This window comes from Falco naumanni, chromosome 8 (genome assembly GCF_017639655.2).
Source record: "Falco naumanni isolate bFalNau1 chromosome 8, bFalNau1.pat, whole genome shotgun sequence".
In the NCBI taxonomy this organism is placed as follows: domain Eukaryota; kingdom Metazoa; phylum Chordata; class Aves; order Falconiformes; family Falconidae; genus Falco; species Falco naumanni.
Window position 1 is genome coordinate 19,707,427 of NC_054061.1, and position 14,552 is coordinate 19,721,978.

General features: G+C 52.0%; 2 protein-coding genes across 5 annotated transcripts in view; one reads left to right on the forward strand and one right to left on the reverse strand.

Moving 5' to 3' along the window:
• On the forward strand, nt 1-10,112 carry PCDH12 (protocadherin 12). 2 transcript variants are annotated; one of them, XM_040604627.1, is made up of 5 exons: nt 1-2,196; nt 2,761-3,106; nt 3,628-3,722; nt 4,636-4,787; nt 9,280-10,112. In XM_040604627.1, exons 1-5 carry the CDS (start codon nt 200-202, stop codon nt 9,642-9,644), a joined length of 2,955 nt encoding a protein of 984 aa, XP_040460561.1. In that variant the 5' UTR covers nt 1-199; the 3' UTR covers nt 9,645-10,112. The 2 variants fall into 2 exon arrangements, with proteins under 2 accessions (XP_040460561.1, XP_040460560.1); XM_040604626.1 differs by having other exon boundaries at nt 1-3,106.
• DELE1 (DAP3 binding cell death enhancer 1) overlaps nt 7,175-14,552 on the reverse strand; it is a 22,628-nt gene continuing 15,250 nt past the window's right edge. For 2 of the 3 annotated variants that reach the window (XM_040604629.1, XM_040604628.1), the window contains 3 exons: nt 13,949-14,105; nt 13,430-13,694; nt 7,175-9,656 (listed from right to left, as the gene is read on the reverse strand). In XM_040604629.1, the coding sequence (XP_040460563.1) occupies nt 13,438-13,694; nt 13,949-14,105 (414 nt within the window). In that variant the 3' untranslated portion in view covers nt 7,175-9,656; nt 13,430-13,437. Of the gene's footprint in view, nt 9,657-10,620; nt 10,759-13,429; nt 13,695-13,948; nt 14,106-14,552 lie in introns of all 3 variants that reach the window. The other variant, XR_005829427.1, reaches the window with a different exon arrangement.

Sequence of the window (14,552 nt, forward strand, 5' to 3'; positions counted from 1 at the left end):
TGGCTGCTGCTCCCCGGCTGAGGCAGTGGCGGTGACAGTCCCTTCTGCTCCGGGCTGAGTTTTTCAGCCTGGGGAACAACTGGCTCTCCTGGCTGTCCCCTGATGATGGCAGCGTGGGGGACAGCCGCCAGACTCACGCAGGATTTTTTCTCCTTTCCAACCGGTGGCTGGCACCCACAGGACTTGGAGATGGGAGAGGATGCCAAGGATGTGCAGTCGCCGTAGGGACCGTTTGGGTATGCGGCGGCAGGCGGGCAAGCCCACAGCAGTGGGCCGGGGCAGCGGGGTGCTGGGCTTTGCCAGCATCATGCTGCTGCTGAGCCGCTCCGCTCTCCATCTCCCAGCCTTGTGGTGGTACCTCTTCCTCTCCGCCGATGCCCAGGAGGTGGCCACGTTCACGGTGCAGTACCGGGTGTTTGAAGAAGTGCCACTGGGAACGGTGATAGGGACGCTGGCTGAGCACTTTGAGGAGGGCGAGAGTGGCGAGACAGTGGATACCTTCCAGCTGATGGAGACCCCCGGGAGGTTCCCGCTGCACGTGGGGAGCAGGGATGGGGTGCTCAGCACGGCTGGGCGGGTGGACAGGGAGCAGCTGTGCCGGCACAGTGATCCCTGCTGGGTCTCGTTCGATGTGCTGGCCAACCAAAACCTGGCTCTGATTCATGTGGCTGTGCAAGTGCTGGACATCAATGACAATGCACCACAGTTCCCCACGCCCGAGCTGGAGCTGGAGATGTCAGAGAGCGCATCCCTGCGGACGCGGATCCCACTGGATCGAGCCCTGGATGCTGATGCTGGCCCCAATGCCCACTGCTCCTACACCCTCTCCCCCAGTGAGCATTTTTCTCTGGAGGTTGTCTCCAGCTCTGATGGGACAAGGCATGCAGAGCTCATTGTCGTTAAAGAAGTGGACCGGGAGCTGCACTCCTCCTTCGACCTTGTGCTGACGGCCGCTGATCATGGGGAGCCACCAAAATCAGGTACTGCTTTAATTAAAGTAATTGTTCTCGACTCCAATGATAATAGCCCCGTCTTTGCAGAGAGCTCTTTGACGGTCGAGGTTCGGGAGGATGCTCTGCCCGGGACCCTCCTTGTGACGGTCACAGCCACCGACCCCGACCAGGGTCCCAATGGGGAGATCGAGTACAGCCTGAGCAGGCATGCACCCCTGGAAGTGCTAAACGCTTTTGGCATCAACGCCCGCACAGGCAGCATCTTCCTGAAGCACCCACTGGACTACGAGGAAACCCATGCCTACGAGCTGGATGTGCAAGCCCGGGACCTGGGTGCAAACCCCATCCCGGCGCACTGCAAGATCCTGGTCAAAGTCCTGGATGTCAATGACAACGCTCCTGATGTCCATGTCACCTGGGCCGCGCGGGCGCCTGTGCTCTCGGAAGCGCTCCCCAAAGACAGCTTCGTGGCTCTGGTGACGGCCAGCGACCCTGATTCGGGAAGCAACGGGCAAGTGCATTGCTCCCTCAGTCAAGGGTACGAGCACTTCAGGCTGAAGAGGACCAACAGCCACAGCTACATGCTGATGACCAACGCCACGCTGGACAGGGAGCTGCGTGCCGAGTACAACCTGACGTTGGTGGTGCGGGACCAGGGTGACCACTCCTTGGCTGTGCTGAAGCACCTCACCATCTGCATCAGCGATGTCAATGACAATGCCCCCTCCTTCGAGAAGGCTGCCTATGAGGTTGCTGTTGCTGAGAACAGTGAAGCACCTGCCTTCTTGCTCACGGTCTGTGCCACTGACCCTGACCTGGATTTCAATGGGAAAATTACGTACAGCATCCCGGACTCCTCTGCTTTGGGTCTGGTCTCAATTGACCCCACCACTGGGGATGTTTTTGCCCTCCAAGCTTTTGATTATGAGCAGGAGAGGAGTCTGGAGTTCCTGGTGACCGCTGAGGATGGTGGGCATCCCCGGCTGGCATCCAACGTCTCCATCAGGCTGGCTGTGCTCGACCGCAATGATAACGCACCTGTCATCACCACGCCAGCACTGGTGGGAGGCACAGCTGTGCTGTCCGTCCTGGTCAATGCAGAGACGGGGTGCTTCTGGGTGGTCCCTGGGAATGGGAGCACCCAAGGGACTGCAGCAGTGACCAATGCGTCATGCACCAGCACTCCCTTCCTCTTCACCATCGCGGCCAGGGATGTTGACTCTGGTATCAATGGGGCTCTCCGGTATGATCTGGTGGGTGGGGATGATGCCGGGCTCTTCATCCTGGATCCTTTCCTGGGGCAGGTCTTCCTCAATGCCAGCAACGCCAGCAGCCTTGCTGGCAGCGAGCAGGAGCTGGTGGTCCGGGTGAGTGACAAGGGGGACATCCCCCTGCACAGCCTGGCCCGGGTCCACTTAGTTTTCCGGCATCAGGGGGCATTCTCCAAAATCTCAGCCCAGGATCCCAGCTGGCTGAGCCCGTACCTGGTGGTCTTTATCTGCCTGGCTGCTGTCCTGGGCGGGTGCCTTCTCCTTTTGGCTTTAACCCTGTCCTTGCGTAAGAAGGAGAAGAAGGACGGCATGGCATACAACTGCAGGGAGGCAGAGGATGCCCGCAGGCAGCAGCAGCTCAAGAAGCCGCACAGGCAGATCCAGAAGACCGACATCCACCTCGTCCCGCTGCTCCGGGGCCGGCCCCAGGAGGCTGAGCTCCCCCGTCCCTGCCAGGAGGATCTGCCCGGCACAGCTGCCCCTGTGCCGGGGGGTTCCCCACAGCCTCCCCTCCACCTCACCCCCACTCTCTACAGGACCCTGAGAAATCAGAGGACCCAAAAAGACTCAGATGAGCAGCAGGGGACCTTCAACCTGCCCATCCTGCAGCGTCGACCATGCCAACCCCACAGACAGAAAAATCCGTCAAAAGATGCTGCGAGCCCCCCAGATGCACCACCGCACTGCAAGAGCTTGGTGAAGCCACTGCAGGGGCCCGCGGGACAGCCCCCACTGCCACCCAGCAAGCCCGTGGGTGCTGGGGGACCTGGGCAGCCGCAGCCCCACCAGCACATCCTCAGGAGCCTGGTCCGGTTGTCACTGGTGGCACTGGCGGAGCAGAGCCCCACTGGGGAGTTCGCGATGGAGTCGCCCCCGGTGCAGGTAGGGGCTGCCCTGTGCGTTGCTGGAGGTGTGTCCCCCTTCTCCTCCCCCCACCCCCCAGCCCCTGCCCCAAATCCTTCCTTGCCCAGGTCTTGCACACCCTGGGGCGGTGGGAATGTGCAACCTGATGGTCTTTGGTTTTCTCTTCTCCCAGCTCTGGGCAGAGGTGCCCCAGCAGCAGGGGCTGGGTAGGACCAGTGGCCACCCCACCACGGGCAGGGTCTCCTCACACCCACCAGGACACCCCAGGAGCTGGGGTGGAGGATGGCTGTTTCAGGGAGAAGGGGACAACCCTGCGCCTGCTTCCCCCGGGAGGGAACGGCCGGCAGAGACCGCGCAGGGGAGGCACGGGGGCCAGGTGGGCTGCCCAGCCACTTGTTTTTCCCCCTGCGCGGGGATGCTGGGCCATCTGCGGGAGGAGGAAACGCTATAAAAAGGCCGGGGGGCTCGGAGGGGACGTCCTGGCAGGAAGCAGCTTGAGTGGCGATGTCGGGGCTCAACAGGCTTTTCCTGCCTTACAGCAAATCTCCCAGCTGCTCTCCCTGCTGCACCAGGGCCAGTTCCAGCCCAAAACAAACCACAGGGGAAACAAATACACGGCCAAGAACGGCAGCAGGTAAGGCTGGCTCTCAGCCCTCCCTTCCCCACGCCCCGTGTCCCTGTGTCTCTCCTGCCCCTGCCAGCCCCACTGGCCCTAAGAGCCTCCAAGGGCAGCACACAAGGCAAAAACCTTGTCCCCAGTTTTGCTGACCTGAGACTGGGGATGTAGGTCCTCCCTTCAGGGGATGGATGTGCTCCTCTAGTCCTGGCTCCCCGTTGGTATCCAGCTCCCTCCTAGGGCTGCTCTTCGCCTCCTCCCTGGGGCGAGCTCACCTGAGCTCCTCCATGGCCACGGACCATCTGCCTGCCCTCACCAGGGGAACACCAGTGTGTTCAAGTGCGATGGAGAGGTGCACTCATGAGCACAGAGGGTCCCAGCTTTGGAGGCAGCAGCACAAGGATGAGTTTTCTCTTGTCTCTGGGTACTTTCTTAGAGATGCTGTTGCCTGGTGACAAGTTTGGGGCATCTGTCCCTGTGCCAGGAGGCTGGTGAGGGAGGTGCTGCTAGCAGGGATGGGAAGGACTGAGAGATCCCAACTGTGTGCTGACGGTGTTCCCAGAGACAAACTTTTTGGTCTTTATGGTGTTGGTGTCTCTGGGTGAATGCTCCTGAGGATGCCAGGGCTTCACCACCGCCTTGCCAGGTCCCCCTGTCCTCACCTGCCCAGGTCATGGGCAGACAAAGCTTTCACCACCTTTCTCATCATCATTTCAAAACCCAAACCACCAAGTAAAGCCAAAACTCATTAATTGGCAGGGACTGAAATGATTATGCCATTGGTACTGTAAATGATGCACGGAGAGGATGCCCACGCCCCACCTCTGGGCCATTTTGTGGAGGATAAAGACAACCACCTTCCCAGTAATCGGTGGTGTGGGGTTGTGCTGAGAGCTGAAGTGTGACTCGAGTGCTGTGGTCCCTGTGGCAGGGCTGCGGGGCTGGACACCGACTGCCTGAGCACGAAGGACAGCGGGCACGGCGAGAGCGAGGCAGAGGACCGCGATTCCGAGAGTGGGTTTGAACTCTCCGTGCAGCAGCTGGTGGGAGAGGAGCTGGAGACCCTCCTGGAGCCGCAGGCAGGTGAGGTGCCCACGCGACTAGGAGCACGCTGGGGCTGGTGCGGGGGCTCCAACAGCGGGATCTCCTCAAATGACACACTAACCCCACTTCAGAAGATAAACCTGGCTGGCTGCAGCGAGCCGGGGCACACCGGCTCCTAGGGGGGCTCTGACAGTGGCAGGTGCTGGGACAGCATGTATGGAGCATCCTATGCTTTTGGTACCAGGCAGTTTTACAGCAAAGGGTCTTGCTGAGCTTTGCGTTGGACTTCTTCACGTTTAGTGGCTCTCGGTAGCTCCTTCCTCCCACGGATGTATCTGCTGTTGTTTAGCTGATTTGTGAGGTTGGCCTCTGTCACTGCGGAGGGGTGCAGTCCAGTTCAACCATGTGCTGTGCTGACCCGAGACCCTTCATTTCATGGTCTCCTAGTTCATGCAGAGTGGGAAAGGGGAAGAGTTGTCCTTGTCAAGTCCCTGGAGATGTTATACACCCTTTGAGCCCCATCAAACTCCTGTTTCCTACCAGGCTGAACCAGTCCAGTCTCCTCTCCTGTGACCAACCTGTTACTAATTTTACTGTATCTTTATTGAAATGTGGTACCCTAAACACTGCACAAAACTCTGGTCACATCTACACTAATGGTCTAAGGAGGTCTTCTGGTTTGTTCTTCGTTCCTGTTCTGCCCAAGCTCCATGCTGAGCTCTGTTGCTATTCATGGTGACTCCCAAATTCCTCCTCTGCGTGATGGGGGTGTCATCAATACATGACATGTCACCCCCCATGACAGTTATTCAACAGCTGGTGAGTCAGAAATCCACCAGCCACTTTTTGCTCATGGCACTCAGTATTATCAGCAACTCTCCGCTTTTATGTTGTTGGGTGCTTTAGTGGAGTCAACACCAATGCCATCCACTTCTCCATGTCATTTATCACTATGTTGAAAGGATACTCTGGGACTCCACTAATGACTTCCCTTTGTGGGGGAGATTATTCATTCCTACCCTCGCTTCTCAAATATCTATTAGTCCCCAACAGAACCTGGCTGCTAATTCAGGGACAGCTCAGGTCCCCTGCGAGCCTGGCTGGTGCTCTTCTGCAAGCTCAGGTGTCCTCTGTCAGCCAGGACTCTTCACCCCTTCCAAAGATGCCAACAAATTTGCAAAACGCAATTCCCCACCCTGCAAATGCCATGTCAGTTCTTGTCTGAATGGCAGGTACTCGGCTATTGGCTGAGTCTCGCTTACAGTGATTTCTACGAATCTGCCTGCACCAGATTCACCTTCATGCGCTTAAAAACTTATGTCACAATTTCTACCTTCCCTTCCTCTGATACCATATTCATTTGCAGCAGTAGTTAATGAACAGCAGCTAATAAACCAAGCAATTTCATATCCGAGTTCCTCTAGCACTCTGGGGTGAATACCATCTGGGCCTGACATTTCCTACATGTTCCTTTTATTGATTTGTTCTAAAAATCTCTTCTACTGGTATTTCAATTTGAAAGAGTTGGGCTGACTCACGTCCTGTAGCAGAAATTTCATTGTGGAGCCTCTGTGCTCCTCCACAGCAAGAGGAACTCATTTAGGTTTGCTGCTGGGGTTGTTTTAATTCCAGAGTTGAGCATTTGCTGTGCTCTTACTTAGAGGGAGAACCACACTGCCTCTCTCCGTTTGCCTTCCTGCCCTTTTATGCTAGTAAGGAGCAAACAAAGGAAACGAGCTACAAGATTCCTCAGATTTAAAGCTCCCACAGCCAACAGCAGGGAGCAGACAGGCTGCCCAGCTCCATCCCATGGGTATACTGACATGCGCTAGCCCCAGTAAAGGGACTGGTGGCCCTGCTCAGCATGTCCGTCAGGATCCAGTCCTGCCCAGACAGGCAGCATCCTAGAAAATCTGTGCTCTGGTGAGACATATCCATGAAGTGCCATCTCCCATGTTTCTTGGATTTGATAGGACACCCCCCACACACCTTTTGCCAAATTACTGGAATTTCACAGTGACCACCAGTGGTGCGTGCTGAGGCTACGCTAGCGTGGTGCACCGGACATGGCAAAAGTGGCTGCCCTGTTTCAGTGGTGAAAAACCTTCACCACGAGCCCGGACCTTCCCAAAAAGGCAAAGGAGCGCAGACAAGGGAGCTGCTGGACTCCTTCCTTCTCTCCCAAACACAAACAGAGAAGCGGACCTGCATCCTGAGCGAGGAAGGAAGCGTTGCTTGCGTTCAGGAGTACCCTGACAGCTGGCTGGGCCTTTGTGCTGCTCGCAGCGGGGGCACTGCGCCGCTCATCTGTCCCAGCCAGTGCTCGGGTTGTTTATGCTGTGAGCATCGAGCTGTGGGCTGAACGCTCAGCACCGTCTATTAACACCTCTCTCTCAGCAGTGAAACGGCGTGCTCGCAGCAGCAGATGAGAGATATAACTTTATTGATTATAAAAACGACCCCACTCCCGAAACACCATTAAAATAAGGCAGTAAAGAGTTATTAGTCAAATTAAACATACCTAATTACAAGGTTTCATGGTCACAGGGCCATCAGCCCACTGAGTGTTGGCTCTCCCCACAGTGAGCAGGCTACTGTGGTGCCCTGCTCCAGAGCTGAAGCATCAAAATATTCAGAGAATGCAGCAGCAGCTTCCTGCAGACTGAGGAGAAGAGAAATGTGGATGTTTTAGAGCAAAAACATGGGACTTCAGCACACTTGGGAGATCTCTTAAGGAACAGTCACTGCGACTGAAAAAATGTTGAGACTGCAGAAAGAAATCCTGGAAGTTAAGCAACACAAAAGTATTCTGGGGCTTCAGTTCAAACAGAAATCTTAAGTGATGTGTCTGCCCTTCTCTACTCACCAGGTTTGAATCCCGGCTCTCATCCCCATCCCACCCCAGAACACAGCTGTTTTTCAGAGAAAAAGGATTAATTACTTAGCTGGCTGAGGAAGGAGACTCGTCTCAGTGACTGACTAGCCACAGACTGAGGACCATGCGTCCCAGGCTGTGGCAGGGTATTGATTTATCTTCTGGAAGCAGCACGATAAGTGCATTAGAATGGGGACCCTCCTTTCACAGGTCACTTTGTAAGTCAGAGCCACATAATTATTACACCACCACCAGCTCTTGCCATCTGACTGGGACTGTTGTGTTTTGTTACCAGACACCAGTTAATTGTTTTGCTGCTCTCTGACTCAAAACGTTTCGCCAACCTGATGGTCGCTTTGAACCTCCCAGTGGTTCTGGGTTATGCTTTGGAAATGAAGTGATGTGGGGCTGGAAGGCAGCGTCTGTGCACCACATCACGGAGTCTTGTTTACCAACTGCAAAGCTCTACCTTAAAAAACAAAAACCCTTGTTTCCTTTCCTGCCGTCTGATGAGGATGCTATTCCAGGCTCACCCTGCTATGGGGTCCTTCCTTTAATTTCCAGTATATGTTTATTCATGGACAGTTATAATCACTTCTTTTGCCAAAACTATTTTAAGCATAAAGATTTCCTTTGTCGGTGCTTATCTCATCAAAATAACGACAGGTTGCAGTCAGAACCCCAGTGAGCATTTGCTTCCTTAGGCGAAGCAACCCCTACCTCTCAGGGTGTCCATCACGTAAGTCTGGACTCACTCCTGTTTTCATCTCAGAAGTTTTCTCTGCACTTCTGTCTTTCAGAGCCTCTTTCCTATGGATGGGTAATCAGATTTGTATGTAATACCCCTAATCAGATCTCACCAGACCTAGTAACAATACCACGAATATGTCTTCATGCCGACAGGGAATACGTTGACCAACATATTGTATGATTTCATTTGCCCATTTCAGGGAAGAATCACATTACTGGCACACTAACGAGCCCGCAGCAACACCCACACCAGGCTCCCACTGCTCCTCATCTGTTTCCAATTGATGAACAACTACTTTATAGCTCAATTTTTTGTTACTAGTCTTCAACCACCCAGCTGCGCATTTTATAATCCAGAATTTCATTCTACTTCTGTTATTATTGTTTTTACAATAACCCCTTTCTTTTTGGTCTCAATATGCCTGCTTACAGCAAATTCCCACCCTAGAGCAACCCTTAAGGGAAGTCCACTAGTGACCTTCTTTCTGTCCAACACTTCCCCCTTGAAAGCTTTCCATTGTCATCTCTCCTTTAGCCAGTCCTAAACCCTCACTTTCTAGGGCTTTGCTAACAGTTTAGTGAAGTGCCACTTGAGAGGCTGCAACAAATGAGAAAGCAAAGTGATCCTAATGGTTATTACATTTAAAAAATCCCCCACAAACAAACCCATAAAGCACAGTAGTTTTAAACCACTTCTAGTTTGGTTGATTTTTTTAAGCTTCTGGTTTGAAAAATGCTGCTGGTAGCTTATCTCTAGACCTGTTTACAATCGGTCCTCTCATAGCTGATTTCAGGAAGCCTCCTCATTTCTCAGCATTTTAAAAAAAATCTTCTTTTTCTCTTTTCTCCTGTGGTCTCCTCTACTCCAGGTCTCACCAACAGTTCTTTTGTTTTCATTCCCTCCAGAGCTGGCCCTCAAGAGGCTGACGGCTGCTGACCCAGCATGGGTGGCTCGGCTCTCCTTGCCACTCACCAGTAATTACAAGGACAACGTCTTCTCCCCCGACTCTCTGCATTCACCTCAGGATGAGGAAGCTGCAAGGCAGGAGAAACCAAGGACCTTTGAGACCTTTGGCAAAGGTGCTGGGGCTGACTCAAACGCTGCTGGGACAAGACTGGCCAGCACTTTCCTTTCAGAAATGAGCACCCTCTTTGAAATGATTTTGTCCCAGAAGGTCCAAGTCCACAATGAAACAGGCTCGGGGCTTCTGCGGCAGCTGTCGGCACACGGGAAGAGCCTTGGACTGGAAGACAGCGCTCCTGTTCTGTAGGCAGCTTGGCAGCTGTGATAAGGAGATAAGAGTCAGACAGAGCTTCCTTCTGCATTCGGGGTGCACACATGTGCTTTAACAGGGTCATTGTATTATCCTTATCCAGGCTGATCACACAGGCACATTTCTTCCTTTGCCTCATGCCATCAAATTTCTCCATCACTGATTTCACCTTGTTTAATTCCCTTCTACCTGCCTGTTCTTGCCTACCTAGCTTTCCTCTTCTTCCACCTTACTATCACACTCAAGCCACACAGCAGCAAAGGGCCCTTTTCTCCCAGGGCAGGCTGCTTGAGGGGATGGGGGTTGTTAGATTAACCACAAGCACAACACAGTCAGCTACATCCACACGATCATAGTGCACCACAGACGATAAAATATTGCAGTCATGGACTTTGCAATGTGCCGCAGAGTTGGGCTCCAGGATCTCAGTTCTTATTTAAATAAAATTGTTTTTTTCTAACACTACCATCTCTGGAACAAGGTGCGGTATAGCTGATGTAATGATGTGTCGTCTGCAGAAAGCCTGAAATGGCGACTCACAAAGGAGACACCTGCCTGTTGTCTCCCACTGATACAGCTGGTGGGGTTCTACCACTACGAATGTGGCATTTTGTAAAACTCCCCAAAATCAGCACTGGCATCTCTCCTATGGCTGCATTAGGTGCCCACAATATCTTTCTCCACACTCTCTTTTGAGGCCATTGGATTTTGGAGCATAGTCCTTGCCCAGAAGCAGACAACAGATGGCTGGAGCCTGCCAAAGGTAACCTGGGAAAAGGGAAGCGTAAAAACACTGTTTTGCAATATTCAGCCACAAGCTTCAACGATATTATGTTTTTTTACTTTGATCTGCATGTATGTGAGCTATAAGACAGTTTTAGGATAATAGCATGTGTAGGGAAACGAAGACACAGATATTAGTAACAAAGGAAGAAGCACACAGGTGGTGTTAACCGAGGGGATTTGCACTCACAGAGAACGGGTAAGACAACAGTGGCATAAGCATCTGGAGTGCATCTGTAGGCTTACGCAGCAGTGCACGGATGGCAGGTAAGTGCTTCTGGATCGTGCACACATAGGACTCTTCTGTACCGTAATTTGTGTCTTCCAACTGTGATACAAAACACCAGAACAAATTTGGGGCATGTGGCAAAGTGGCTGTACAGGTGAGAGAGAGTCGGGCTGTGGGAATGAGGGTAAGCCATCACCTCCGCTCCTAGCAGCGCGCGATGTCATTGCTTGCTACAGTGACTACAAAAGCGAGGCTGAGAAGCGACTGCCAGCCCCTCCTCTGCTTGCCTTATCTTCACCATCTTTACATTAAAAATACTGCACTGACTTCACCACAGATACCACCGTTCACAACACAGGTTTCTCCAAAGCTTATCTGCTCCTGGTGGGGCTGCCGCATCAGGTGACTTTTGGGTGATATTTTTGGCTTTCATTTTGCTGTTAAGTTGAAAAAGAACAGGCAGCACAACCCAGCAGATATGATCCTGGAGCATCCCGAGTGTCCTACCTGCGCTCCTTTTCCATACACCTAGAAGTGACAGTGCCCTGCTTTTAGCGTGTACACACACAAACCACAGCAGCACACAATTATACACATAATTTAAAGCAGAGTAAATGGGAAAGTTATCCCTTTTTGCTGCTCTTGGGACCAAATGACAAAAGCAACAGCGTAAGATTTCCCAGGTAGACTCTTCAATATCCAAAATATCCATTGTTGAATTTGGAGCTTCCAAAAAGCTTTACAGATGACCCCACCTCTGGCAATAAATGACACTGATGGGTTTGCCTGAGCCTGCTTATGCTGCTGCGCTGCTAACAGAAATATCTTGCTGTTTTGTTTCACAAACAAAACAGGCTCTTGCACCAAAACAATGACGATGAGCCAAACTCTAACTGAGTTGCAGCTGTGCTAACCACGAGGGAGGCATATCTATGACTGTGAGGAGATGCAGCCTTATGAGATTCCTCTGCATCTTGGGAACACACAGAGGACAAATACACAGCAAAACCTCACATCTTCCTCTGGAAATTTGCTTTGATGTGCCTGTCAAAGGACAATCTTTACACAAAAATACATTATAATAAGCAGATTAAAAAGGAGACACATTCTTCTCTCTTGGTTCAACTTCCTGATTCTGCAAACTGCTTTCAGCCCCCCCAACACCTACCCCGTCCTGTCCTGACCAATGCGTAAGCATGCTGTGGATTATCACAGAATAGGAAATCCACCCGAGGAATTTCCTGCTACATGTATCCTGCTTGATAAAGGAAATGGTCTAAGAAAGTTTGGTCTGAGCAGAAAGAGAGACCAGAGTAAGAAGAACAATCAGATGTGTTGAGCTCTGGCTGTGCCCCTCCCTTGCTAAATGGAGACCACAGCAAGTTCAGGATGGGGCCATTGCCTTTGTTTTTCAGAGTCTGATCTACACAAAGCACCAGAGCACCATGGCTACAGGAAGCTGGACAGTTTGTACAGATGCCCTTGAACCAGTTTAAACTGGTGTGGACAAATGTCTTTTTCCGGATTCAGCTGCCCCAGTGGAAGAAATTATCATACCAGCTGCTTGCCGCTGTCTGCCTGACAGTGGTTACTGCCCGCTGGGAGCATCCCTTATCCACTTCAGCGAAAATGAGCTGGCGTGCTTAGCAAACACGCACAATATAAATTTTGAAGCAAACCTTGCTCATCATGACTCAAAGGGGTGTACCCATGGGAGCAGCTCACTGCCAGAGCCGGAGGAATAATAACTGGGGGCCGAAGGACACTGACAATGGTGCGGGATGGCTGAGGACAGCCATTACTCTCACTAGTACAGGTGGATCCATAAGCAATAGCCCACAAAAAAACTGTGCCCTAATAACCACAATTCACTGTCTTGCTTGCACAGGTTTGAAGGCAGATTAAACTGCCACAACAGCCAGGCAGAGACAAGCTGGTAGCAGAGCCGCTGGGGGAACAGCTAACCTTGAAGTGAGATCAAATTGCCTCAGAGGTGCAGACCAGGCCCATCACAGAGTTACCTGCCTGTCACAGCACTCTCCAAACCAGCCAGCTGCAACAAGGTCTTTCACCATCTCCTACCAGCATACTCTTCATGCCAGTCCCTCTGCTGCCTTCTCCTCAGCCAGGGCATGCACTATCTCTCTTCTCTCTGCTTCTTCCTCCTCTCTCTTCCTTGGCTGCCCAATCACTTCCCAGAACCAGCCACAGCTGCACCTTGTCTACATCAGCCAACCCACCGCCCCTGAAGCCAGCCCACAGCTGTATGTTATCAATATTAATTAACCCAGCTTCATTCCTCTACAATTCCCCCTTTTTTTTCCTTTTTAACATTTCATACCTCATGTGTTTACCAATCATTACAAACTTTTTACAAATAAACTTTTCATATAGTCCTCTATAATTCCTCTACACCTGCCAACATCACTATATGGTGGCTTGCAAACCTCACTGGGGGACCATGTACAAGATGTGCAGGGCTACTGAAATTATAGCCCCAAATCATACCACCGTGGCATGGTGGGAGTCCATACGTAGCTCTGTACAGAAATTAAGGAGCATACAAAACATCCCTGTATTGGAAGGTAGAGGGCTGGATGACACGGTGGCACAGGAGGTATCACAAGGTTTATTCTCAAACCCCTGCTATTTAAAAATGGCTCCTGTTCCATTAACAGAAAGCTTTTTCTTTCCACTCACTGCCAGCCCGTTTCCACCTCCACACAGACTAAGAAGAGCTGCCATCCCTTCTGCTGCTTGTTTCACTTACCGACTGCTTTAGTAACAGCAGTGGTGGGGCTGCAAGCACTGCAGTTCCAGTGGCACTGCCCTGTTTCCGAGGGCATGTCTCCATCCTGCACCGCCGAGCACCATCATGTGGAGCCCGTCTGCGCTCCAGGAGTGGGGCAGGGGCAGGGCAGATCGTCTTGGCTGGGTGGCGTGGAGGCCTGCAGGCATACACTTAACAGCCCAGAAACAGGGGCTAGAGGAAGAAGTTCTCATTCCATAAGAGAATGGAGGCTTTGTTCGCACATCTGAAAGTACATTAAAACAAGGTATTAATGACACATCATACGATGGGAACAGCTTCTCCACTTCAGCTCAACTGGAAATAGCTGGTAAGAAGTGGAAGAACTGAAAAGGACAAGTGCTCCCCTTCCCTGCAGTAAAACTGACTCCTTTTGCCATGGCCCTGTGTTACCCTTCCTCTGGCAATGTGGGCCCCACTTTTATGGGGTCACTACTCCGTGCAGTCCCTCACACCCTCTTCCCCTGCTGCCCACGGTACCTTCCACCTCCTCTTCTAACACTTGCAGTCTCTCCCGAGCACTCCTGTTCCCTGCAGCAGCTGACTGTCGGTAGTGGCTCATTGCTTCTGCCAGGTTCTGCTGCACTCCGAGGCCCTTCTCATAGCAAACACCCACGTGATACCTGCTTTGGGCATCCTAGCCACAGGAGAAAGCACAGCAATGAGCCCCACATGATGGAGAAGTGATGGCAGCATATGAAAGGAGAACAGAGAGTCTTTAACACCTTCTTTAAAGTTTAATGCTCTGTCTTTGGTCCCTCCCTTTAAAGTTTACTCCTCTATCCCTCAGACCTTCAGTAATTTAATCCCTTTCTCTGAGCACTTAGTGAAGCAGAATTTCTTACCAGCTCCTTCCTATTCCTTTCCAATTAAATTTGCTGATTTCCCTTCAACACCCAGGGCTGTGTCACAGGCACAAAAGAACAGCTGTCTCCACAGAGCATCTCGATTGTCTCAGGGGTCAGAGCTAAGAGGATTTGGGCAGCCTTGGCTGCACCCACATCCTGATCACACCCAAACTCTGTGCAGGCCCTGTGGACTGCCCTATTACAGTTCACGCAGAAAGACTTGTAAAAACATAACA

Excerpts from the sequence above, each read along its gene's own strand:
- PCDH12 (XM_040604626.1), top strand. The coding sequence starts at position 200 with ATGCCAAGGATGTGCAGTCGCCGTAGGGACCGTTTGGGTATGCGGCGG. Across the intron at positions 3,723-4,635 it reads ACGGCCAAGAACGGCAGCAG|GGCTGCGGGGCTGGACACCG; the intron begins GTAAGGCTGGCT and ends TCCCTGTGGCAG. Across the intron at positions 4,788-9,279 it reads CCTCCTGGAGCCGCAGGCAG|AGCTGGCCCTCAAGAGGCTG; the intron begins GTGAGGTGCCCA and ends CATTCCCTCCAG.